General features: G+C 29.6%; 1 protein-coding gene across 4 annotated transcripts; it reads left to right on the top strand.

The window, feature by feature from the left end:
- The first annotated feature begins 4231 nt into the window (after nucleotides 1-4231).
- Nucleotides 4232-26374, top strand: LOC107451069 (baculoviral IAP repeat-containing protein 8). 4 transcript variants are annotated; one of them, XM_071181767.2, is made up of 6 exons: nucleotides 4232-4893; nucleotides 6480-7081; nucleotides 8359-8525; nucleotides 11639-11826; nucleotides 17737-17807; nucleotides 18437-18721. In XM_071181767.2, exons 2-6 carry the CDS (start codon nucleotides 6493-6495, stop codon nucleotides 18496-18498), a joined length of 1077 nt encoding a protein of 358 aa, XP_071037868.2. In that variant the 5' UTR covers nucleotides 4232-4893; nucleotides 6480-6492; the 3' UTR covers nucleotides 18499-18721. The 4 variants fall into 4 exon arrangements, with proteins under 4 accessions (XP_071037868.2, XP_015922538.3, XP_071037842.2 ...); XM_016067052.5 differs by lacking the exon at nucleotides 18437-18721 and adding an exon at nucleotides 23675-26374 and having other exon boundaries at nucleotides 4356-4626; XM_071181741.2 differs by having other exon boundaries at nucleotides 4366-4626.
- The last annotated feature ends 396 nt before the right edge of the window (nucleotides 26375-26770 follow it).

The following is a 26770-nucleotide window of genomic DNA, read 5'->3' as shown; positions in this document are numbered from 1 at the left end:
GATAGGACTAATATTTACAGAGTTACACGAGAATTGTTTAGAGCCGTATTGAATGTTCCAGGTTCAACAGTTGTCCCATCTTGCATTTTTGGATCGGAACCAGTCGACTGCCCTTTTGAAGTACAGTGTGTGAGACAGAAAAGGCTCTTTGACTGGCCGATCTGAGGGATTCCCTCTCGTCTGCACACACAAGATTGAGGCAACTCACGGAAAGGACTCAGTCAGAGCAGTTTCAGACACAGATTCGAACGCTGACTTAAAGAAACTGTTGGAAAAAATCTTATGAGAGATCCGCCGTTCAAGAGAAAGCACGACGTTCAGAAATAATTTGTTGGAGCTGTGTTAAGAATGGGCATGCACTCCAAGTCAAAGTGCTACAGATTTCTTCTTCGAGTGGCGATAGGAGACTCCCAAGGTTCGAAGCAGTGTTGTTGTTGTTAATTTACGTCGCACTAGAGCTGCACAATGGGCTATTAGCGACGGTCTGGGAAACATCCCGGAGGATGATCCGAAGACATGCCATCGCAATTTTGATCCTCTGCGGAGGGGATGGCACCCCCGCTTCGGTAGCTCGACGACCTGCGCGCGAAGTCGAGCACTTTACGGTAGCACAGTTTAACGAGGACCAATACCGCACACCCTCGGTCCCTACGCAGACTGATCCAAGTGGTCACCCACCCGCACACTGACCGCAGCCAATGATGCTTTACTTCGGTGATCTGCTGGGAACCGTGTCTTAACTATCAGTCAACTGCGGGACGTTCTAAGCAGTGATAGTGATAAAAAAAATTCATCTTCAACTGATCAATAAAGAGCAATTTCTGAAATAATCTCATTTTGCATCATCTCATTTGACATCCTACATCACATTGATTATCCTACGGTCAGTGTGCGGGTGGGTGACCACTTCGCCAATAGCCCATTGTGCAGCTCTTGGCCAAAGAATACCTAAGGAGGCCTTTTCATTTCAATTCCAACCTTCAGTAAGGATAGGTTCGAAAAGGGACGAAATATATTGCACCTCCAAAACCCGTTTCACTGTCTCCCCTACATTTTTTGTGGGGGTGCGTGTGTTAAGTAACCCGAAACTAATCACTGTCACAGAAGGGGAATTGCAACCTGCGGGGGTCCACTAGCTTTCAAAAGATATCAGAAAAAACTCACTCTTCATCTTATATTATGCTTTTTCTCTTTCTAAGATAAACTTAAAAAATATTTTTTTTAACTCTAAAACGACTTTATTTATTTTCAAAATAGTTTTATCATTTTATTTAACATGCACTTTTTCTAATTATATCTTGAATTGTTTATTATTTTGATTTGATTCTTAACAAATAAACACCGGGGTTATTTGTTATTTGTCACAAACAAATTGAAACATCAAAATTGAAAATTATTCGATTTAATTATCACAAAATTTTAAATCATATTAAGACAGATCTAAATTCCGATTATATCACTTAACTTATTCAAATAATTTAGCTCGGATACATTTAAAACTTCACCCACAAACTCATATTCATCATTTTTACTTACATTATTTCTACTCAGTTATAGTTACTTTAAAAACTTATCGCCAAAGATATTATTTAACAATAATACAAAAGAAATTCCTTATTGATCTAAAGCAGTTATTTATTATAAATTTATTAAACTGCACATTTTGAAAGCGCAGTTTTATATGAAGTTTATTTTAAAGGAATAAAGGAAAACATAACTTATTAAAAAGCGAAAATATTTTATTTATCAGCTTTTGCTTGTTAAAAGGTATTTATATTTTATCAAATAATTTTTAGCAAGTAATATCTTGTGATTACTTTAATAAAGGAACTTCATTTTTAATTTTAGGCCTTTAACTTAAAATTATTATAACCCTAATAACAAAGAATGATGGTAAAAGTGGGTAATGAACGCATTTTATTTGTAAATGTCGTAAATAAAAGGACAAATAAATAACTTACAAAAGTATAACTTATTTCTAAGAAATTCCTTAAAAACTATCTTTGATAAGCTTTATAATTTTCTAAACGTAGAAGTAATATTATAAGAAAATTGATGTAACTCTTTCATTTCAGTTTTGAGGATTCATAAAAAATACCATCATTTCTGTCGTAAAAATAAATTATAACATTTTCGACTAATAAGCTGAAGTGACAGTTTAAATTTATTTTTCTAATAGATCATTTCGATGGATCATTAAAAACAACAAAATAAAACAATTCTATGTTATTTTACATTTTAGTACATAGATTTGTGAGACTGCTCACTGTAATTAATATAAAGATTTATCAAAATAATCGAAATTAATTTATAAAAAAGTACGATAACGAAATTTTTGAAAGAAAAGGCATTTATTAGTTTTCATTAAAACTTACAACATAACAACAGATTGAGACAAGTTTTACTTTACAAAATTTTATTAAATACAAAAATACAGAAAATTATGGTTATCTGGGAGATATATTCATATAGATGGCATGCTGGCTAACCCTGGGAAGTTTTCGTGTTTTTCCTCTTTATGTAATGCTAATGACGGTTAGTTTTCTTATATTTTAATTAACTATAATTACACTAATTAAAGTTTGCAGTATAGAAATTTCTACTAAAACTCTTCTCCATGAATGGCAAAAGAGGGTCAGGGAAGAGAAATTAAAATAACACATTGATTACATACTTTGTTCTAGCAAAAAATTATGAATAAAAGTTACATTATACACTTTTAATATGAATTCGAAAAATTTCTCATTATTAAGTACATAAGATATTGCATAATTACTACTCTTAATATATATTTTTAGAATATTGCGAAAAAAAGTTTTAAAAAGTGTATTAATTAGGAATTACCGATTAGGGAATCAACTAAGGAATCAGGTCTGAAAACATCAAAACCAGTTTGACTGTCTGAAGTAACAAAGAGTAACTTAACTCTAAGTATTACAGCTTATTTTTATTTTTTAATTTATCGTAATGAAATTTCGTGGTGTTTATAATAATCACATTTCTCATTCTTTTTATTTCATCTGGCAATCAAACTGGTTTCAATATTTTCAATGTTGCGTTCCTAAGCATCGATTCATTATATTTTGATACCGTTTGTATTTTTCTCTCGTGAATATTAATTATGACCACTAATGTTCTTTTACTTGCCTTTTTTTTTTAAAGAATTTTAAAATACATGCGTGTATTTTCATATTTTTCTTCATTTGCTGATTAAAATGAAAATTTCATAATACTTTAGTGTTCTTGTGTATTTACATTAAAGCCCTAAAAACAGGGTTAAGTGCTTGTTCATGTTTGGATGATGCGTGGTCTTGTGTACTAGCTATTTTTTTTTCCTTACCGTGAAAAAACATACTATCCCAGCTATTGGAGTAATTAAAACTATTTACGGAATGAAAAAATTGGAACCTTTTAAATTTTTTTAATGTAAATGTTTTTTTAAACCTACAAATGAGTGTACGATATATTTTTTTAAAAAAAAAAGGAAAACGGCGGTTTTGTGATGCTTTATAGCATATTGGAAGATCTTTACGTCATTTATTCGATTTTAATTAATCTCACTTTATTCAGCAGCTAATTTTTTTAATTCTGAAACATCTTTAAAAAACAAGAAACAAAGTTTAAAAAAAGGGGAATAATGTATTTAAAAAATAAATTCCATTCTCAAAATGAATAAAAACAAGAAAATTATTACTACTAAATAAATAAAATGTATATAGAATGAACGAATTATCAGCAAATATAATTTTCATAATAAATTACAAGCTTATAACTAAAGAGAAAGCTATCGGTTTTTAAAGCGTTCCCCATATCAGTTCTTCAGAAGGACAGAGAGAGAGAAAAAGATTTTCAAAAGGGGGCAAGACCTCCCACCGAGAAGATTAGTGAACTTGGGGGTGGAAGTTGCCTTCCTCCCTTACTCAAAGGTAGAAAGTGACTTGTGTTTCAAAGGCAATATTACAAAAAGTAATAAAGATTAAAAAAATTAACCTACATTTTCGTGGATAGGAAAGATTGAAAAAATTATTAGTATTTTTTTTTAATTGATCACTCCGATTCTTGAACAAGAAAAATCGATTCAAAGTATGACAAGCCCGCCATAGACTTTACATGTTAAAAGCAGAATTGAGGAGTCTGCTTGGTGCAACACTTTTCTCCCGGCAACCACGATTCATGACCCTGATTTTCTGCTCTTTTGAGCGCGCCCCGTGTTCTTTGTTCGCCAAGGTGCAGCTCTAGTGCAACGTAAATGAACTACAACGACTACTGCGTCAGCGATCAAAATTTTTATCCAATCAAAATTTTTTGTGATATTACGAACGATGAATTCCGCAACAGGTTTAAACTTTCAAGGCTCTCCTCTACGCCTCAGGACAAAATTCTCGTCATTTGTAAACAAGTTTCGTGTTGGGGGGAAGATGCTGCACGAGTATTTACTTTTATTTTAAATCATTTCGAATTTAAGGATTCTAAATTTTTATCTTAGCTTATAAATAGATTCTTAGTAATGTAAATTGAAATAAAAGCCCAAAATAAATCATTTGACTTTTCTTAAAACTCAGGTATATTGTTGACTTCCCTAACCTTGTTTTGTAGTCTGTACTCTACTGCTGTAACCACTTCCTGGTATGTAATCGTATATATTTTATCTCTTAAAATAAACGTGACATTACTTTACGCAAGAGTCGTGATATGTATATATATATTTGAACTGATTAATATTATTTTTTGTTTCGTTTTTCGTATTCCTTGAATTGTAATTCGATAATGATGACGCAGTTAGTCATTTTTAGTAACTCTAGCAATTCTAGTGATTAGATGAGCTTAATTTGCATTGTAATTGTGATGTTCCTTTATTAATTTGCACTTCGTTTCTCCACAACTATTTGCTAAGTAAGCTTTTTTTTTCATCTTGTTTGTCAAATATATTTTATTATCCTAAAACGTATATTTTGTTTTTTGAATTCGTATGCTGCCGATTTTATCTTGAAATTTACGTGATACCTAGTGCTATAAATTTTAGAAACCTTAACTTGTGGGTTAATTAATGTCTAAGCCATTCAATGTCAAAATGGGAATATTTATTTCTATATCAATATATGTTCATTCCAATAAGTCTGAAAAAAGTGAAACTTGAGGGAATAATAATTATCGACTATGTAAACTTTCATCTATCAAAAGATACCTCATGATAGAATCAAGTTAACATGTCTTATATGTTAGTGGGTTGGCATTTAGTATTTATAGTGGTAGTTACACCACAAACTGTACCACAAATAAATTTTTTTGTTGCACTATCATAAAGAGTACCCAAGCGTAAACGATAAAAAATTTTAATGCTTTTAGTCACTATTTACACATGTGAAGCTGCGTTCTCAGCCTTCGTGTTCTTAAAAAAATAAGTATCGAAACAAATTGGATGCCAAACCTAATTTAAGAATAAAATCAGCATAATTACCTCCAAATTTCAAATTGTTATGCTATAGCAAACAAAACCATCCGTCGCACTTAAGACAAAATATGTGGTTACAAGTTTACTTCATTTACTAAAGTTTTATTAAATATAATTTAAAAATTTTTAATAACTTATATTTTTTGTATAATTATTTTGCATTTGTTGTGTATGAAATCATCAAACAAATAACTTGATTTTTATTAATATTAAATTTGTTTTGTAAATGATTTTTTTTCATAAGGTGGATCGTGAAAATTTTTAGGTGAGGTTTTGTCAAAAAAGTTTGATAAATGCTGTTCTGTAGACTTTTTCATTTAATTTTCTTTTTTATTTATTTATCAATGATGATTGAACTATTCTCTCAAACTGAGAAAAATTTCGGGGATATTTCCGGATCTGTTTCGCCAACTGCAATCGCCAAGGTGCCAAATGGGTTTTAAATTTGCCCTTTTTTTAAAATAAAAACATGTACAGTTTGCCCCGGGTGTTGGCTACGAGATATACCTATCGAGTTGGTTCCTTTCTGTGATGTTTTTTTTTTTTTTAGTTTCTTGCGGGCCACTGCCCGGAAGTTAGCAAGACTTGGCAATTATTCTGCCACAGATCATGATACGGAAATCTCCCCAAAATTTCTTACTTACAATAAATATTTAACATGTGATTAGCTAATCATTAACTTTTTAAGGAAGTAAAGTTTATTCTGAAAAATATTTAAAGGGTTCACTTCACTATGAAATAGTTTTATTTTTTATTTGAATTATTATATAAATGAAAGATATCTATATATTATAGCTTAATTTGAAATTAATGCTTCATTTATATTTTAAACATGATTTTAAATTTTTATGTTAGCATATCAAGTTTTTTTTTTTTTTAATAACTGTAGTGATATGTATTACTGTTGCAAGGTGACAGATTTATGTTATGTTAAATAAATTTGGCATATTTTATTAGCCAAAAATAAAGCCATTTCTGTTCTTATTACAAATAAGTTTGATTATTATTTTTTATTTTTTTCCTTTAGGAAAACATTCAGAATGTTATGTTGCAACCCATCAGACTGCTTTCTATCCAGAGATTTAAATCCAGAAATCAATAAAGCCTCAAAGCATATTTCTTTTAAAAGTCCATCAAGAGACTCAGATGTTGTGGATAATCCAAAAGGATGGAAAAACTTGAATATTAGTTCTGAAAACAAAACACTATTTGAAACAATGAAAAGCGAGAAAAACAGATGGGATTCGTTTGATCGAAAATGGCCATTACCTTTTATTAACGTCGGTGAGCTGGTTGCATCTGGGTTCTTTTATTTACAGTCGGACGATAAAGTCCAATGCGCGTTTTGTAAACTAATATTATGCAGCTGGAAACCAGGAGACAAACCATTAAAAGAACATATTAAATCAGTCCCAAAATGCCCTCTACTCACAAGATCTGAAGGTGCATCGCCGAGTGTCAAGTCATTTTTTCCGTATTCGACCGAGTCGTCCGTATTGCATTCTGTTTCCAACAAGCCGAAAAACCCTCGGATGATAGATTTGAAGGAGAGATTATCGACGTTTAGGAATTGGCCTCATTCTACAATAAAAATTCTTGATCTTGCTGAATGTGGATTGTATTATACGGGTAAGAAGGATATATTCAAAAACAGAAGTGTAAAATATTGGTATAGGTTCAGTGGTAATATGCTTTTAAGACTTCCAAAAGTAGATGTTTAACATATTTATTTTATTAATAATTTTGAATTAATTCAAAAAAGTTTATTTTTTTAATTAATGGAAAAATTCCATTCAACTCTTTAGTCAAAAAGCACTGTTAATTGTACCACTGTAATATAGGGATTCAAAAACCACTGTATTTCAAATCCCTATTTTATTATAGTTTGTATATTTCAGTATGTTATTGCAGCCTGAAAAATGCCAAAACTGGAAGAAAACACAAATTTTTAAACTGTTTGCTGTTTTTATTTTATTTTAAATATTTTTTGTAGTGTGGGAAAAACCAAAAAATAAAGTTTCCTATTTAAAACTCACATAAAATCTATAATAATTCGAGAAATTGAAATAATATCGGAAGTATAATATCCAATAAATATTAAATCTTATTTTGTGCTATAATTGTCTTATTTTTTAAATTGTTTAAGTGTTATAAGTTTTTTTTAAATTATAATATGATTTTTTAAATTTTTTTTTTACTCTTTCAGTGCAGTTTGAGCCTTAGTTTTTTTTTTTTCTCATTCGAATTTATTCCACCCCTCTAATTTTTATGTCCTTTTTTTGATGGACCATTTATTGATAAAGAAAGAAAAATTTTCTTAGAAAAATCAGTTTTTTCAATTTTGAATAAATTCTAATAATTAAAATGTGTAAATTTTTTTCAAACTTTTTACTAATTTTTTTGGTAAAAAAAAAATTGTCACTTTTTTTTTTTTTTTAAATTGAGTCACCTTTTTGGATGAATTAAGTTTGAAGTTTCCTTTGTTCCCCACTTTGGAATAGGTAAAATAAATTTAACAAACTTATTAAACTCAGTTTGCTGTGATGAGCAGCAGTAAAATGAGTTTTATCTGTAACTCTTTGCTTACTCTTTCTTGTAACTCTTGTAAAGAAAGAGTTACTGATTAAATTCAGTTTGCTGCTGCTACTCATAGCAGAAAACTGAGTTTTCAGCAATTCTTTGCTTACTCTTACTCTTTCTTGTAACTCTTCTTGTAAAGAAAGAGTTACTGGTTAAACTCAGTTTGCTGCTGCTCATAGCAGCAAACTGAGCTTTCAGTAACTCTTTCTTTACAATGCTTAACATAATGAAGCTTGTTAGTTTGGTCCAATATACCAGCTGTGAGCAAAAGGTTAAAATGTCTAGCTTTACAATCATGCCGAATTATGCATTTTTTTTCTTTAAAGGTGTCCAAGATGCAGTGACTTGCTTCTACTGTGGTGGTAGTCTTTCTAATTGGGAACCATTTGATGAACCAATTTTGGAACATGCAAAATTTTATCCCAAGTGTAACTATTTAAGAATGATTCGAAACCGCCCTGCTTATAAAAGGCTGAAATCTGTTGGACCCAATGTAAGTTTGATGAGAAAGTAAATGAAAATTTGTAACTTTTTTTAAAGTGTTTTGTTTATTTTTTTAGATACCTGTTGATCAAGTGTTATTAAATGTGAATTAATTTAGTAAGAAATTTTTTTCTTCTCATTACCTACTGTTAGACAATTAAACCATTGATGTCTAATTAAGTGATATTAAAATCCCTAAAATATGTGTTGAGAATTTTATAATTTTTCTCTCTATATATTAACCCCTTGCCAGGGTCGACCCAATCCAGTTCGGGCAACTACAACGTGCAGTATTTGTGATGCCATAACTGACAGCGAGCAAGAGAAAAATTTACGTTTCTATTTTTTGAAGCCCTAGCTGAGTTTGTTTCTACTTTAGTATAATTTATTCACTATTTTCCTGATAAGATGAGTTCTAGTTTTTCACCAATTACGACTTCAGTCAAGGGAGGGAAATGTGGGTGGGGGTTTTGGGATACACTATATTGTAAAAGATTTTAAAATGTATGTATTGAAAATCATATTGTTGTGCTTTTATATTATATTATGCTAGTTATATTATATTTAGCTTCAAAATTTTGTTTAATTTTCTCTAATTGAATAAGATGTGTGTGTAATCCATTACTTTTTTGTGTGTATGTAAAAATTATAAATACGGTAGTTGTTGCATTTAAAAAAAATTTTTTTTAATTAAAAACCATTTTCTAACTTTTATAATAATATAAAGAACAAAGTTAAACAATTCATTTTTCTGAAATATATGTCACTGAAGGGTTTAAATAACACACTGTTGGGGGAGTATTAAAAATTAGTAGTTTGAAACACATATGCAGCAAAACTTAAATTTACAAAGGTGTGTGGAAAATTGTGCAGGGGAGTACAAAGAAATATTAAGTTTTAACATTCTGTAATTAGTTCGAGAATTGATCATCGTTGAACTTGTAATAAAAAATACCATGCAAGTCAGTCTAGTCTGTTGTAGAAAGTAGTATTTTTATTTTCATTTATTTCTTTGCATTTTTATTCGTTAATAACTTTGGAAGCGATTTGCAATCTGTTTAATCATCGAATTAAGAAGGGATTGAAAACATAACTTAATATTTGATGAATTCACTATCAGAGAATATCTTAGGGAAATAAAATAAAAATTTTGTCTAATTTTTTTCTTCCATGTGTTTTAAACAATGTTTTATTGAACATTGGTGTTTGCCAGGAATTTTTTTACTGGTTTCAGGTGTTAGAACTGCTTTAGCTGCCATTTGAACCTTTCTTTATGCAGAGTAGAATGGTATCTAATTATAAGTTAACACTTTTGGTTCAACTTAAAATCATATATTCAAAGAGTAGTTTTTGAAGTATATTTTCGTCATATTAGTCGATCGTTCTTCAGTTAAATGTATTCCATACATTCTTTTCCTATTGGTATAATAAGAACAGAAATGAGTTCAGGATATTTAAGTTTCTCCAAATCTTTATCCTATTGGCTTATTGAATCTTACTTTCTTGTTCAACTTCTTCAGAGGACTTCACTTTTATTTGCTCTGGAATTTGATTTTTCACTTCATTTGCTATAATCTTCTTTCAATGCGTTGCAGCCTGTTACAGGCTAAGACTATCCCAAGTAGTGTTTGCCGTTTGATTCTATCTGCAGCAAGACTCTAACTCTTCCAGTTTTCCCTATTTACTACATGAAAACTGTGGATTCTCTGGATGCTGGTTTTTAATTTAATGAGATACACTTACACAATGAACTCTCGACTAGTGTGACCTTTGATGTTAAATTTGAACTCTATTACTGAGTAACACAAGGAAAAGTGTAACACCTTCCTGAAAGCCATCTCCTTATCCGAAAAATCTCTTTTTCAATAATTAAAACCTCAATGAAAGATAAATAATATTGATAATAAATGAATGCATACCAGAAGTATATACGCTTCTGAGACTTGGACAGGGAAAATGCTGGAGGAAAGTTGTATTGCAATGTTTGAAAGAAAGAATTTGTGGAATATACTTGGTAGTGTGAATGAAAACAATAACTGGAGAAAGAGATTTAACTTTGAACTGTGCAAGATTTATAAACAACCTGATATTATTAAATACATAAAAATAAATAGAATGAATTGGATGGTTTTTCGTTGTAAAACACCCGAGAAAAACTAACAAATTTTATCATAATTCTAAAATTCAAATAAAATAAAATAATGAAGGAAACAGAATCTCAAATTAAAGGCAAAAAATGCTTCTTATTGTAAATTTTACATTAAAAAATATTATTCAGACTGAAAAATTTAAATTCGTCGCTAAATTGAAACTCTAAATCAATATTCCATTCATTGGCAGGTAAGATATTTAAGGGATTCTTTTTTCAAATTCTAATTTGTTTGAAAACTATTGGAATTTTAAGACATTGTCTCCGGAATTTTTTACAGTTATTTTGCTTTAAATTTTTGATAAATCGTTACTGTTCTAGAAAATTAAAATTTTCTCCCTTGAGATCTTCATTTTGTGAGCTTGCGATTGAATTGATTACAAGAGTAACAGCGGGAATACATTCCTGCCAAGTCTTCTTGTTTTTTAATGAATTCTCCTTTTTCTTAATGAATTCTCTTGACTATCTCCTGTCTACCTGTATATTCCCTAATTTCTCTGTATTTGAAGAAATTTAAAACGAAAAAATGGCAATAAAATATCCATTGATGGTAAAAATAATTATCTTATTCCTCAACAGATGGTGCTATTGCCAGTACTGGAATATTTTTATTCCATACTTTTCTGAATCATATTACTTCAAACATTAGAATATGCAAGAAGTAAACGTAAACACATAATGTTAAACCATTTAATTTTTCAAAAAAAGTATTTTGACAACACTGGGTTTATGATTAAAGTAATTATAAATAATGATTTAAAAAACCTTCTTTAGATTAAGATTTAAGTACATATTTTTTTCTGTGCTAAATGTAAGTGCTTATATACTCGTATAGTAAAATCTCCGTTATTTTATTTCTCCAATGTTAGCAGGTATGAACATGGAACCGCAAAGCGACGTGTTAATGTGAATGTACTTGGTGTAAAATAAATTCATTTTGCAGCATGTAAACCTTAGTTTTGTTTATCTTTCAGACTGGTGGAAATTTTTTGTCAGACCAGCTTCCAGCAAACGAAGTTTTAAAATCCGATATTGTCCAAAAGGCGAAAGAAATTTTCCCTTCATCAATGGTTGAAGATGTGGTTGTTCAATCCCTTCAGAGGGGAGAAATCTTTTCATCACTTCATCGTCTTTGTGAAAAACTTTTAGAACAAGATACAAGGTATGTTTTGTTTTCAATGCATCCCATTTTTATAATGTGTTAAGCCAGGAATGCACAAAGTAATCCCTGAAGTCTTTTAACTTAATCATTGAGCTGTCAAAAATATTAATAAAAATACAAAAATAATGTAATAGTTTGACGACTGTGTTTTGAACACTAAGGTAATGATTTATTTTGGTCTTTTACCTCAGTGTTAGCAGTAAAAATTAATTACTTATGAATTGTTATAAATAAATGGGAGGAGCCCATGCCCTAGAGGGCGAAGGCTCCCCGTGTAGTAAATGGTGACTGATGCACGTTGAATCTGTCAAGTCACAAAGTCCTCCATGTTCCCATAATGAATCATACCTCTGGGGGTACTGATCCAGGAGTTTCCTTGTCTTCTGGATTGGGTTCAAAATTACAAGGCTACGGAGTTGAACATCAGTAGTCAGAAACCTAAAGTTGGGTCGGCTGTTCATCGACTGTTATAAAAATAAAATAAATTTGAGGAATTCCTTATTCAAAAGTTCATATTGAAGGATATGATTTTAAGATTTTCAATCCTGTTAGTCAGATGCTATAACAGGAATATTAATAAATTTTGTTTTCTAACTAACTAATAGTAAAAGTTAACTTTAGAGGTAAATGAAATTTTTGTAAATTTCTTTCTATTTTTCATAGCTTTTGTTTTTTTTTTTCATTCTTTCGACTATATTTAGAGAAATTTAGATTAAATATATTTATTTCATTTATATTATATTTATTATGTGAAATTTTGCTTGTGTAATTCCTATTAGTATTCTTTAACTAGAATCTTAATACTCCCTGAATATTTACGATTGCAGACTCATGTTATTGTTGACCCTTAACATGATGCTGCATCCCTATGTTAAGCAAATTTTTAATCTGACGGAGTTTTGTATAAAAAAAAATAACCATAAATACAATCAAATAAAGAATTAATGTTAAAATATCCTTACTAATACAGTCCGATCTCTATTTAACTAAGTCGCTAAACCCCAGTAATAAGTTCGTTATATGGAAAATTGGTTGAATCACCTTTTGAAATACTTAAATGATGCAAAACAGGTTTTAAATTCATAAACACTAGACATAATTAAAATTGCAATTGATACACTTTTATCTTGTAATCTAGTATCTACTATTTTATAAATCTTAGCCATGAAAGAAATCTGCATGGAAAGCAAGAATAGAGCAGAACATTATCCAGTGTTACCCTATCATGCTACATACATTTTCAACTCGAAAAAGCTAAATTAATGTATAAAATTATAGCTGCAATTATAATAATGGTAATTTTAAACATGCATTACCACATGCATTCTCAAATTTAATTGCTAGTGATGAAATCTGTTTTGTCCGAGTTTTTCGTTTGAAATGCAAACAAAAAGGGAAAGGATTTTTACTGCCATCTCTGAAAGTTAAGCGGCTGTGAAAATCAATTCAAGGTCATTTCCCCCATAAAATGCATTAACAAGTTTGAAATGTTCTTAAATATTTTGGGAAAGGGGATTTTAAAGAAAAGTTAGTTCACTTTGCTATTCGAAAGTCATTTTAAAAAGAAATTTCCAAAATGTTCTTGGTTCCTCGAAAGAAATCGATATGTAGAGAATTCACAAAATCTAAGTTCGTTAAAGAGAAGTGCGACTGTATTTGAATTTGCCATATTCCGGGTCAGGTGTGAGTCACTTTTCTCACTTAATGTCACTATCTTAAAAAATAGTCACTTTTATTCATTGTTTTTAAGGCTTAGTCACTTATCTCACGTTTTTAAAATTTTAATTTCACAATTTCCCTCCCATTTCCATCAAAAGAAAGATTTTCTCATTTCCCTAAACCAGGGATGGCGAACCAATGGCACACGTGCCATTTATGGCACGCGACGCAATATTTTGGGCACTCCACCTATCACAATTGTTGTTACACTGTGAAGCACATGTAACAATTAAATTAAAACTAAAAAAAAAATAAACAAAATAATAAACAATATTAATAAAAAAAATTAAAAATTAATGCTGAAAAACAATTAATTACCATAAAAAACAAGCTAAGAATAAATAACTAGCGAAAAAAAAAATTAAAAGTCCTGCTTAAACTAACATCTTACAACCTAATATAAGTTATTTGTCATCTAATCTGCAACAACAGAAGTCACACTAATGTTACTTGAAAGTTGAATTACGTGTATAACTAAGTTATTGCAAAATGTTTTTTTTTTTCAATGTAAGTAAAGAGTTTTGAGTTGATAGTATTTAGTATTATTATTTTCCCAATAATCACAAAGTCAAAATTATTTGACGGCACGTCTATGACCTCATTAAGCAATTTTTTAGAGAAAATGGCACGTTGGTGTATAAAGGTTCGCCGCCCCTGCCCTAAACCCATACTTTACAATCTAGTAAAGAAGGACTAGCTATCTAGTAGAGCTAGGAAGAAGCTCTAGTAAAGGAGGACTCACCCAAATGGGTGGGGCTTAGAAGAGGGTTGAATATATGAATAAAATAGACAATTTGCACTTTCAAATGAATTTCTCTTGAAATGCTAGAAAGCCATTCACTGTACTGAGGAATGAGTTTATTTATCATCCATCTTAACTTTTGTTCTCTTATCTGCTGTGGAGCTGCAGGACATGAAATTCTGTGCATTTCTCCTTGAATTGAATTTCCTTTTTCGGTAGGGTTCATATGTACCTTAAATGTGCTTAATAGAGCATAATTTTGCATCATAGAAATTAAACACTCTTTAAAAGTTCTTATTTTAAATTTAAAGTTCTTAAAAGTTCTTAATTTTTCTTCGAAGGAATAAACATTAATAAAATGTTTACTTTTATGTTATATTTTTTATTATTATTTTTTTCTCTTTCTAAAAATTTGATTCTTTTTTAATAAGATGTTATTTTGTCATGTTAATTTGAGTACTCTTATTTTGACATGTAATTTCACACTGTTGGATGTTTTTTTATTACTTTAGTGGTCAGCAGTTAATAAGAATTTTTTCACTCCTTTCTATGTGGTTTTTCAAATTGTGCTGTTTTTTATTCAATGTTATGACACATGAACTTTAAATTTAAAAATTTCAAATTTATTCACTGTAAATTAACTTGGTTTTATAAGCGTTTTATCCGTCAAATGATTGACAAAGTTCTGCTAATTGTTTTTTCTCATGATTTTTTATATCTCCAAATTTGAATTAATATGTTTATTAAGTTATGTGTATTTCAGTAACAACTATTTTCTAATGATTTATTCGAAAATGGTTGTTGGACGTATTTGATTTCATTGTGATTTCTTATAGTTTTATTTCCAGTGTTTACCTTAGGCACTCATGCGAATTTTTATAATTTTTTCAGCCCTTTCCTCATGGTTTTTTAATACAATGTTATTACTACTTGTCTTTTTCACCTTAAAGTTAACTTTTTGTTGCACACTTGATTCAGGGTGAATACATTGTAAATTAATGTTTCATGACAATTTTTGCTGCATTTATATAATTTCCTATTAATATGATTTTATATTTTTTATTGATGTGATGTTGTAACGACTCTCCAATTTTTTCCCCCTGAGAGTTTTTTTCAACCATTTATATATTTTTTTATTATATTTTTTATGCAATGTTATTACATATGCATACTTCAACTTTAACCCCTTTAGGACTATTACGTGTCCAATTTTGCACAGATTTTCATTTTTGATACTTTTTGTAAGATATTGTTATTTTTTATTTCATTAATTACTTTTTGTCACATTCATTTTGCGCCATTTCTATTGTAAAAGTAAAATTTTTTTTGCAGTAATAGTTATTTAAAATTTTTTTAGTTCTTCACATCGTGTTTAAAAACGCATTGTTTTTTGACTCCTGAAGAGAAGCACGTCTCATAAAATGTGTATTGACTTTACATGATAGTGACAATATTTTTGTTGTATACTTTCACTTCTTTAAGCCATAATAGCTAAAGTTAAACATGCAACTTTTTTTTAGTTGGGGGAAAAATTAGAAAATATTTATTATGTAGTTTTTTTTAAAAAAAAATTTCCCTTGCAGTAAATTAAAGCAATAAACAGCTACAACAATAAATGCTTCTTAACCAATTTCTCTTAACCCTTAAGTTGTATGTTTTTAAGCTTATTAGGATGTTGCCTGAATATTAACATTGTTTTTAATTAAGTCCCTATTTATCACTTTTTAAAAAATTTTAGTCACTTTTTTTATTACTTTTTCTACTATGATCTGCTCTGAGCCCTGCATACTCCTTCACTACACTACTTTTATCCACTTTCCTCACTTTTCCCATCTCAGTTATCATACTTTTGGCAAAAGTTGCTTTTTTCCTTATAAATGTATTTCAGCTTCTTACTGAAATGTACCGTTATGGGAGAAAAAAAGTGATTTTTTCCAAAACCACGATAAGTGGCACAGTGCCTATTCTATTTGATGAGAGTAAAAGAACCGATATTATTTGTGGATTATTTAAATATTGGTTTAAAATTTTTGAAATATAAGGAATATTTATTTTATCTATTTGTGTAATCCTTGTTCATTCTATAGTTATTATTTTCAGGTTTTGTTAAATTACTAAGAAATATGCATTAAACTTCTTTTAAAAATGTTTTATGAAATGTAAAGTCCCAACAAGATTTGTTAGATAAACTTAGTGGTTTTATTGTAAGAAAATATTGGGAAACTTCTCAATAGTTTTCTGTTCTTTGTTTTGCAGATCAAACTTGATAGCTTGTAGTTGTAGAACTGTTCCTGTGTTATATGTTAATGGTTACTCAATGAAGGAATAATTTATAATACTAAACAACGAATTATGTTGTAAAAAGTTCCTTTTTCTTTCATTATTTCAAAATGATTTTTTATTAAAAAAAAAATTTAACTTTGAAATCTGGTTTAATTCTGATTGCTATAGATAACCATAATTTTTTACATTTTTATCAACTGTAAAACCTTAGAAAAGTTAAAAGTTTATTTGTATACATTAGTGGATATTTTTTGAACTGCACTGGTAAAGAGTTTGCATGAATTTGTCAAATGTACTCAAACTTATTATTTTTGATTAATGTTAGCCTTGGCGACTGAATTTACTTTGTTAGAGAATCTGCAATATTTTTCCCTTTTTTTTCATGCTGTAATAGCATAATTATAACTTCCCCAAATATATTATTTTTTATTTATCCTCAAATGCATACACTAACCCTTGCTTCAAAATAACTTGGTCCGCCTTTGGACCAATATTTACGAATCTTAATTCCATAAGGGTTCAAAAGGGTATTATTTTCTGATATCGGCTCTATATAGAATTGTCCGATTCCTCCACTGTTTTACAGTCACTTTACAACCAACATTGGCCCTGCATAGAATTGTCAGATTCATCCGATATTTTATATTCATTATTCAGCCAATATTGGTTCTTCGGTACATGTTCATATAGGAACCATATTGAGCCAATTTCGAACCTAACTGGGATCAAGATAAAATTGTTGCTGGGGAACTTGTATTGGCAATATGTTGGAGTTGAAAATTAAAAGAAAAAAAAAATTTTTTTTTCCTTCTACTTTGTTCAAAATAAATTTGTCTATAAATTGAAAAAAAAAAAAAATGCAGCCTGAACATATTAGATGAATTCTGTAACAGTGTTGTTCAATATGACAATTCATTTTTATGATTAGTTTATGTGATACTGCTCTTAGCAATAAATTATTTAAAAGACCTCCCCATTTCCATTTGATCTGAAAACTGCTAAAACCTGGAGCAGAAATATCACTTGCGATTTAAAAAATTGCCATACCTTGAAAATTTTTAATTATCAAAAGTGAATTGTAGTTATTATGAATTTGTAAACTTTAGCATAGTCTTAAAAAATACTGGTTTGTCTGTTTTAATGTGAATATTATATTGCTTCTTTAGAATGAACCCAAGGGTATCAAATTTGGAAGATTTGAATGCAGTTAAGAAACCAGCAAGTACATCAGCATCCAGTAAGTATATTTTAATTGATATTTTTCAGTGAAAAAGAATTGATGCGATAAAGGTTATTAACTTAAATAACAGGAATTTGTCCCCTCATAATATTTACAGGGTTGCCACTTCACAGGGAAAATCTGAAAAAAATAGGGAATATAAAAAAAACAGGGAAAATGCAAAGAATATTGTTTCTTTTCGGCTTTTAAAAAATGGGTAACTTTCACTGCATAATCTATGGGATATTTAACACTGATATTTCTGCTATGCTAAACTATTTCATTTAATATAGCTTTAAGTATGTTTAGCTGTTTCTTTTTCCAAGATTAAAACTAATAAATATAGTTTAGTCCTATATAGCTCACACAAGTGCACAGTAATTGTTGTTTCCTCTTAATATATTGTGTGTAATATGTACAGGGAAAACACAGGCAGATTTGAGTGGCAAATCTGATTTTGTACTTATGGTATATTGATCCCAAAATAACCTGTAGTTTCATGTCTGGCTTCGATTTGATTATGTTTCTTTGAGTGTTTCATGTTAGACCCGTTTAATAATTTGGAAAGTCTTGAGCACCGTTCGAAATGTTATCTAGTTTTTGAAGTATGTTTGAACAATTTCCTTCAGAAATAATCTATGTTTCAGTGTCTGGTGAACGAATGAAGCGATGCAAAAGAAACTGCAAAAGTTGTTCTAGGGATTGGTGAAAATGGTAGAGTTAGCAAGATTTAGGACAGAAAGGATTAATCCAGGGTTTATACCGTCCTGTCCAAAGTCCCTTTGTCCAAAACTGACTTAAACTGTGCAAAACCTATTCACTCAAATTATGTCACAATTTAAATAAAAAATCTTGTGAAAAATGAAATGTTAATATTTGAATAAGAAACAAAATGAAGACGAGTTTTTGATTTATTAAAAAGTTTATTATTATTTTTAATATTGCATTATTTATCCTTATGCAGAAACATAATTTATCAGTATTTAAAGCATGCTTAAAAGATAAGTTATTCACTTTTGTATCTCATTGTATTGTGGAGCTTCAAAAGTTTTAAGTCTTTTCATATTATATTTTACTTTAATAAATTAAATCAAATTGTATAAAAAGTATAAAATATTTATTAATATTTGTAATTAGTATGGTGCACAATGGTAACGCGTATAGAATTTTTAAAGGTTTTGGACATTTTAAGACAGTGAAACCCAAGAGTCCTGAAACCAGTTTAGGACATCCAAAACCCCAACCCTGGAAGATGGGGCAATAAACTATTAGTTATGAATTAAGTTATTTTATTGTGTAATAAGTAATGGATTTTTAGCTGTTCACTATTTCTATCATGCTGAAATGTTATTGTAAAGGACCACCTTTATTTTACACCCAACAATGGGTGTAAAGTAAAGGTGACCTAGGTGATCACATTGCTATCTTCAGAATTTTCTTCTGTTGATGATATAACTTCCCTTGGCTGACAACTGATTGCTGTCAGAGTGTTCTATTTTTATCAGAAATATTTATATTATGAATTTATGAGAATATATATTTATGAATATATATTTATGAATTATAATATTTATTTATGAATTTATATTACAACCCAAAAGTATCTGCAAGCTCTTAATATTTTTGATAATAGAATAATTTTATTAAATATACCAAAACAGTTAAATATTTAATATTTTTATTTATTCATGACAAAAAATATGCATGCACATTAACATTAAGAACATTAAAGAAATATTAATAGTTATACATAGAACTACATTCATATTAAAATTATCATAACAAGTAGTATTAGTAATTTCGCTTCTAATGAAATTACATTAAAAGATTTCTTAAATCATGATTACGCTGTCTGTATCGTACTTTCTTTCCCCCACTGCTAACTTTTTTTTGTTGCTTGTGGGTAGTTTTTTTATATTACAATAAATATTAAAAAAGTATCTGCACAATTGGAGAACACCAATGTATCCTCGCACAGAGTGCATCGATATTATCTAACTATGGTTATTATGCATGTAATTATTGTGAAAGTACTTCTGTGATGATTGCACTGCTCAGAATATTTTTATAATTGAAGAAACAATCTGTTCCACAAGTATTGTACTTGTGTGTTGAGTAAGCATTTTCCAATTTAGTCATCTAGATATTGTTACATTCCATTTTAGCGATGCAATGATGTAATTAAGTATTTACAAATTATAAAATTTAATTTTATAAAAATGCCTTAAATATTTGTTAAGTAGTTAAAAATTTATTTTGCTTACCTTATTTAATTTCTTTAAATGAACAAATTGAGTCATTTTGTTGATCCCTTTATATTTTTTATACTTAAATTATGCTTACAAGAATGTTGAGTTTACTTTTAAAATCTTCTCTTCTTTAAAAAGAGAAAAATTCATTGCTGGCAATTATGTAATTATCATTTCTTTGGATAACTTGTAATGCATTGGATTTAATTTATGTAATTGCTTCAACAGGGAGCAAAGAGTTTTTAAAAATAGCTTTAACTACAATCTATTTCTGTGTACTGTTGGTCCGTAACGTATGATAGCGCCAATCATTTTACATAGTGGATGAAATTCTTTGCATGTGCGTCTACTGAGCTGGATTAGGTGAGATTCTTGTACTCTCAGGTGCAACTGAGGCTGTTGCATTTTGCAAGACTTTCTCCATTTCAGGCTCCATTTTCCACCCTCTGAAATCGAACCAAAAAATTCTCTCTATTTTTTTATGGTGGATAATATTATCTAGAAAAGAATTCTTTGTCAGAAACTAGTTATTTTATCATGATCATGTAAAGTCTTTGAAAATTATTTTGCATTTTGTTAATATATAGAGCGCTTAAAAATATCTCTTTTGAGTGCTTAGAATGTACTTAAAAAGTGTTTATTTTTTGTTGAGAGATTTGGCTACGCACCCTGTAATTGCTTTAACTTGCTCTTGCATAAGATATTAACTTTTGTTAAAATATCTGTTTCCTAGTTTTTTTTTTTTCACAATTTAAATTATCAGTAATCAAGTGTACGTTATTATTAAGCAAAATAATTTCAGTGTAGAACAGGATGAGTATTTTGTTTGGAACTTCTCATTTTTGCAAAAAATCTTGGAATTAATTTGTTTTCCCTCCATAGACTGTTTTTTCTTAAGCACTTCTACTGTGCTGAATTCTATTTTTAGACTTCTTATTGGGATATTTATTTCAAAAACAAATAACCTAACACTATCTTTCCACAAAGGGATCTATCTGCTAAGCTTTTAGTTTGTATCCAAGCAAAATTTTAATTATTTATTTTTATTAAAGTTCCTTTAAATATGCATCTAAATATATAATTTCGATTTAACTGCAATTAATGTATAAATATTAAATAAGAAAATTGCTTTAAATATATATATATATATATATATATATATATATATATATATATATATATATATATATATATATATATATATGTGTGTGTGTGTGTATATATCTATGTGTGTATATATATATATATATATGTATATTTGCTATAATTATAAAATCTGAATTTTATGTGTACTACATATTTTATTTTGAATAAGCAATTGATGAAAATAAAAGAAAGAAGAAGATATTTGATAAAAAGTTTAGAACGGAGATAAAGAGTGGTAAACTTTAAAACAGTGATGTCTTTTCTCCGAGGGGAAAAAACTACCTAATAAAATAGTTTTCTTTCTATCTACAGAGAAGAAATGCAAAATATTTCTTTGATGAAGGAATCATCAAATTTTAAAACAATTAAAATAAGTTAATAATCGTAATGTAGTTTAGTTAACAGTGTTAACTTTAAAGTTAATTTCTACACTATTTTTAATTAAGTGGAAGCTGAAAAACAATATTGGGATGAAAGAAAAATTATGGATTCTCAACACTAGATTGCCCAAGGAAGTCATTTTGACTGCTTTAATTTCAATTAGAAAAACAATGATGTATATAATAACACAATTTCTTAGAATATTGTGACTTTTTGTACAACATGTAATTTTTTTTATTGTTAATATTTACTAATAACTTGTTACATAACTAAATAATATAAAAAATTAATTTGAAACAAATTTCTTTACAAATTATTTATTCTTTCACAATCCAGTCATGCTTTTGGGCGCTGTAGGTATATTTCAGTCTTTCTAGTGTTAATCGTATTGTTTTATAATACTGATAAATTATAATTATGCTAATTAAAAGTAAGAAATGTTTTTTACTTTACCAGTTTGTCCTAGGCATTGTAAACAATGCTGAGGCAATGTGAGGAATTTTAAATCATTTTATACCTTAATGATTAATTTTCGGCATTGTACACAATGTAAGAACTTTTATTGTATAATTACATAAGTTATGGTACTATAGGCGTGTTTTGCTTTTTACTGATCAGATTAAAAATGTTTATCTAGATCTATTATTAAGCTAGATTATAATCATAAGAGATTATAATCGCAAAAGATTAACTTTTGTTTATCTAGATTATAATCATAATCGATAACTAGAATCTTTAATAGATCCAGATAGTTGTATTAATAGATCTATTCATAGAATTATCTACATCTATTAAAGATAAGATACTATTATGATTTATCTAGAATCTTATCTTTGCCCTAAAAGCAAAAACAATTAGTGATCTTCTAGTATTACTGGTTGTTGAGTTTGGGGTAATGGAACTCTTTCACTGCTTTTAATAGTTATAATAATTAAACTATGCATTAATTCATGAGACAAATGTTAATTGATGTACAAACATGACCAGCATTTATTTTTGTATTTGTCCTTCAAAACATAATTTTTTGATCTAAGAAAATAAAGCTACACTATCTGGCCAAAACTATCCGGATGCCCAGTGGCGTGAACTTAGAGCGCCCTGCGGCACATATTAATATGATGTCAATCCCCCTTTTGCATCGATGATAGCCTTCACGTACCTTAGAAGACTTCCATGACAGCTGAAGTGAGTGCTTTCAGTGGCTGGCTACTTAATCTGCACTCTAATTTGTCCCAAAGGTGTTCTGTGGGATTCATATCGGGGTCTGAGAAGGCCAGTTTTTGAACACCCATTTTGTCAAACCACGTATGTGCAAGCCTCCGTGCCTGCTGGAAGAGAAAACGGCTGAAATATTGCATAGAGTTGGGAGTGCAGAATGTTCACATGCACCTTCAAGGAGTGGAGCCTTCCAATGAGGTGAACCATGTTCGAATCTCATAGACGGCCGGTCGATACAAATTCGCATCCGGGTTACGCCGACCACAGTGCTACCGTGAAATATCCTCATTGGTAGACGGATCATGGGTTAGTCCCTTAGAGCCGTCAAATTAACCATAGAAGGTTCTCGTGGTCTTCCTATCCATCAAAAAGTCCTCCTCGAAGGCTAAGTTCTCCCAATACTTGTTCCAGGAGTTCCCTTGTCTTCTGGATTGTGTTTAAAATGACAAGGCTACAGAGTTAAACATAAATAGTAAACTCAAAAATTGGGTAGGCTGATCAAGGACGATTATAAAATAAATGGGTGGGTCGGGATATCCTGGCTGGTAGGGCGCTGGGCCCATGTCCAGGAGATCGTCGGTTCGATCCGAGCCGGCACGAGACTCCCCGTGTAGTAAATGGTGACTGATGCTTGTTGAATCTGACAAGTCACAAATTCCTCCATGTTCCCATAACAAATCATACCTCTGGAGGTACTGATCCAGAACATTAGTAGTCACAAACCCAAAAATTGGGTCGGCTGTTCGACGAAGGTCGTAGAAGACCGAACCACGAGAATAACCTCTACACCATTATGCTTTAACCACCATAACAAACTGGTTACTTTTGCCCAGATAGTGTCACATCCATAGTAATGTTTCTTTCATGACTCAATAAGTTTTTATCCTTCAGGCTTTCAAAATCCAGATGCTACAAATGATATGTTACTATGCAAAATCTGTATGGATGGAGAGAGGGAAGTTGTGTTTCAGCCGTGCGGTCACTTAATATCGTGTGAGAAATGTGCCGAGTTAATCACAAGATGTCCTCTGTGTCGCAAAAATATCGAAAGCAGAATGAGAACGTTTTTGAGTTAAAAAGTTTTTTCCTGATAAATTTACAGTTAAATGACTTTTGACACAAATTGATAAAGGGATGAACCCTTTTTTAATTTTGTATGTAATTAATAATAAGTAAGTGTGATTATTTTAATATCAAAATACTTATAAAACTTCTAACAAAATTACCACAAATTTTGATTGACTCTGATTTTCATTCTTTTGAAAAAGGGAGGATTTCTGTATTGGTACCGCCCCCATCAAAATTGGCAACTTCCATGGAGTAGAACAAAGAGTAACTAACAAAATCAGAGTAGGGGGTTAACTCAAGGGATAAAACTTATGCCGACCCACAGGAAAATCCCTACTTATTATCCCAGTGGCAGAATCGCTGCGAGATGGTCGTAGATTGTTATAGTTCTTGCAGAAAGATTTTTCTTTTGAAGTAGTGAAAAATTTTAGTTTTCTTTTCAACAGAAAACTAAAATTGATAGTCACTTTTAGATAATCACTTTTTGATGCGCTCAATTTACACCGATAGTATCGTAAGTCGATGTAATGTTTCGATTGTATTTTCGCCAGTTATTGATATTGATTATCATGTGGTTTTTAAATATGATATATTTCAAACAATATGGAAAATTTGAATATTGCATTTCATTATTCACTTTTTTACGCAATAATTTTATTGAATTTTTGCCCGTTATTGCTATTGATGTCTCCGTTATTTTTAAATAGTTTTTTTTTTACACTATCTGATCTCGAAACGAAACACGCATTTGAGGAGTACGATTCATGTGATTTTGTCATCCATCTTTTTAGCGTCAATTACTACTACGGATTTCATGATTTTTAATTATTTTTTTATTGTGATGATTATTTACAAAATAATTTGTAAATGATCATCTAAGAAGAAAATAATTTGTTCAGCCAACAAAATGCAAGAATATCTCCCATAGTATTAAAATGAAAAATTATTACATATTAAATGAAATGATACAGTTTTTTTTATATGTAAACAGCGCTTTTGTAAGTTTAAATTAGAAACAAATATTTGTTTTTATTAAAAGTATCTTGCAGAAAGATATTGTTAAAGAGTTTAGTCCCAAATAGCTCGAATAAATTCTGCCACTGGGCTTATTATTAATTTTGCAAGTTAAAAACCCCATAACGTTTGTAAGTGGGGGGAACAGGTACTGATGCTGAAATAAACTCTTACTATAGTTCATTCACCAGGAGTTGGCACCGCCTTCATCCCATGGTATCTGATGATTTTATTTCGTTATTTTTGGGATGCGAACAAACCTGAACAAGGTTGCTATTTAGAGATTGTATGACAAAAATATTAATTACGCAATCTTTGTGTCCACTTTTTTAACATTTGCTGATACTTCTCTCTTTTGAGTGAATAGTTTGTCATTTTTCAGATATTTTGCTGGGATAACAGCAGTTTTTAAATTTAAAATATATTAGCTAGATTAACGAAAAGATATAATAGCAGGAAGCGACTAAAAAGAAAGGAATTTACTGTTTGGGGTTGTCTCAATTTTCTCCTTTTACTCCCTTTCTGAAATGAAATCTGCATCCGAGGAGGTGGTGTCAAGTGCCAACTTCTGGTGAACGAACTATATTTGTTTTTAGAAATAATTAGCCCAAAATGTACAATCATATCAAAAGAAAATAGGGTGATCTTTAGTCTTAAGAGAACACCATAGCATGGGAGAAACTTTTCATTGCAAATTTTCTTTCACCTTCATTACTAATTTAAAAGAAGGAAAAACACTCAATTTAGAGTAAGCAATAAAGTTTAAATTGCTGAAAAAACTATATTGAAATGTCAAAATGCAAACAATTTATTGGAAGAGAACTTCCCCGTCTTGTAATCCTAAGTTCTATTTTATTTTCATTTGCATGTTTCAAAATTTTCTTTTTAGTGTTTTAAACTTCATGGTTTATTCTAGGATTGTCTGTACTCACTTTTTCTATACTTAAAATTAGTAATGGAGGTGAATGAGATCATGCAACGAAAATTTTCTCCCATGATATAGCGTCCTTTTAAAGTAGTAACACAAAGTACAATATGTAAAGCACACAATTTTCTTTTTAACTGTTATTTTTGCTTAACATGTTTTATTATGCCATTATGCACATTTGCATAGCTTTTAGTACATAAACTTTAGAGACCTAAACACCAATTATACTATATAAAAAGAAATTTAAATCCTTTAGTAAATCAATTATAATCATGTTCTTTTGGTTAAAAAGTACATAAAATTGGTTGAAAAATGTAAATTAGTGATAATCTTAAAAAATAAAAAAAGAATGTTTCTGGCAGACTGCTTAGCATTCTACTCAAAGAAATGTGATTGAAATTATGTGTATATAATGTTTGAGCCTAGTCTTTTTCCCTGATGTTTCCTAAAAATATTATGTGGAAAACTATGTAAATAATGTAAAAGAGTATACTTTGTAACAAATAAAGTAAAATTGTGACTGAATGCGCATATAAAGGCACAAAAATGTACATAGTTTAGTTTTATATATAAAAGAAAAATTTCAATATCCACTCCCCCATCCCCGAAGAAAACTGTATTGAAATTCTGGGTTTTAATCCTGAGGAAGTTTTTTGTTTACTTTCCTTTTCTTTTGTTTTGTTTAGTTGTCCTTTTCTGTACCTTTATGACTTATGTTGTTTTGTTTTATATATAAGTAAATAGTGTTCTTTTTTTTCTTCAAATTTTTAGAAATACTATCTTTAAGATTAAAGTACAGTAGACAGACTATCTAATATCCTCTGTCTATTTATAATTTAAACTAACAATTGTCAATTGCATTAAAATAATATTTTTTTGTTAGTATAAAACATAAAGCTGTGCCCTATTTCATAAACTAACATATATACTAAATATTCGAGAACTTTTTTTTTCAGTAATTATCTATTCGTAAATTA

Source organism: Parasteatoda tepidariorum, chromosome 3 (genome assembly GCF_982258835.1).
Source record: "Parasteatoda tepidariorum strain Cologne lab strain chromosome 3, Ptep-v5.0, whole genome shotgun sequence".
Lineage (NCBI taxonomy): Eukaryota > Metazoa > Arthropoda > Arachnida > Araneae > Theridiidae > Parasteatoda > Parasteatoda tepidariorum.
The sequence above is the reverse complement of the archived record's forward strand: the minus strand, read 5'-3'. Positions and strand labels throughout refer to the sequence as shown.

What these genes read in the sequence shown, in the direction of transcription:
- LOC107451069 (XM_016067052.5), top strand. Translation starts at nt 6,493, where the DNA reads ATGTTATGTTGCAACCCATCAGACTGCTTTCTATCCAGAGATTTAAAT. An exon ending in TGAAATCTGTTGGACCCAAT is followed by an intron (nt 8,526 to 11,638) that starts GTAAGTTTGATG and finishes TTTATCTTTCAG; the next exon opens with ACTGGTGGAAATTTTTTGTC. An exon ending in CTTTTAGAACAAGATACAAG is followed by an intron (nt 11,827 to 17,736) that starts GTATGTTTTGTT and finishes TTGCTTCTTTAG; the next exon opens with AATGAACCCAAGGGTATCAA.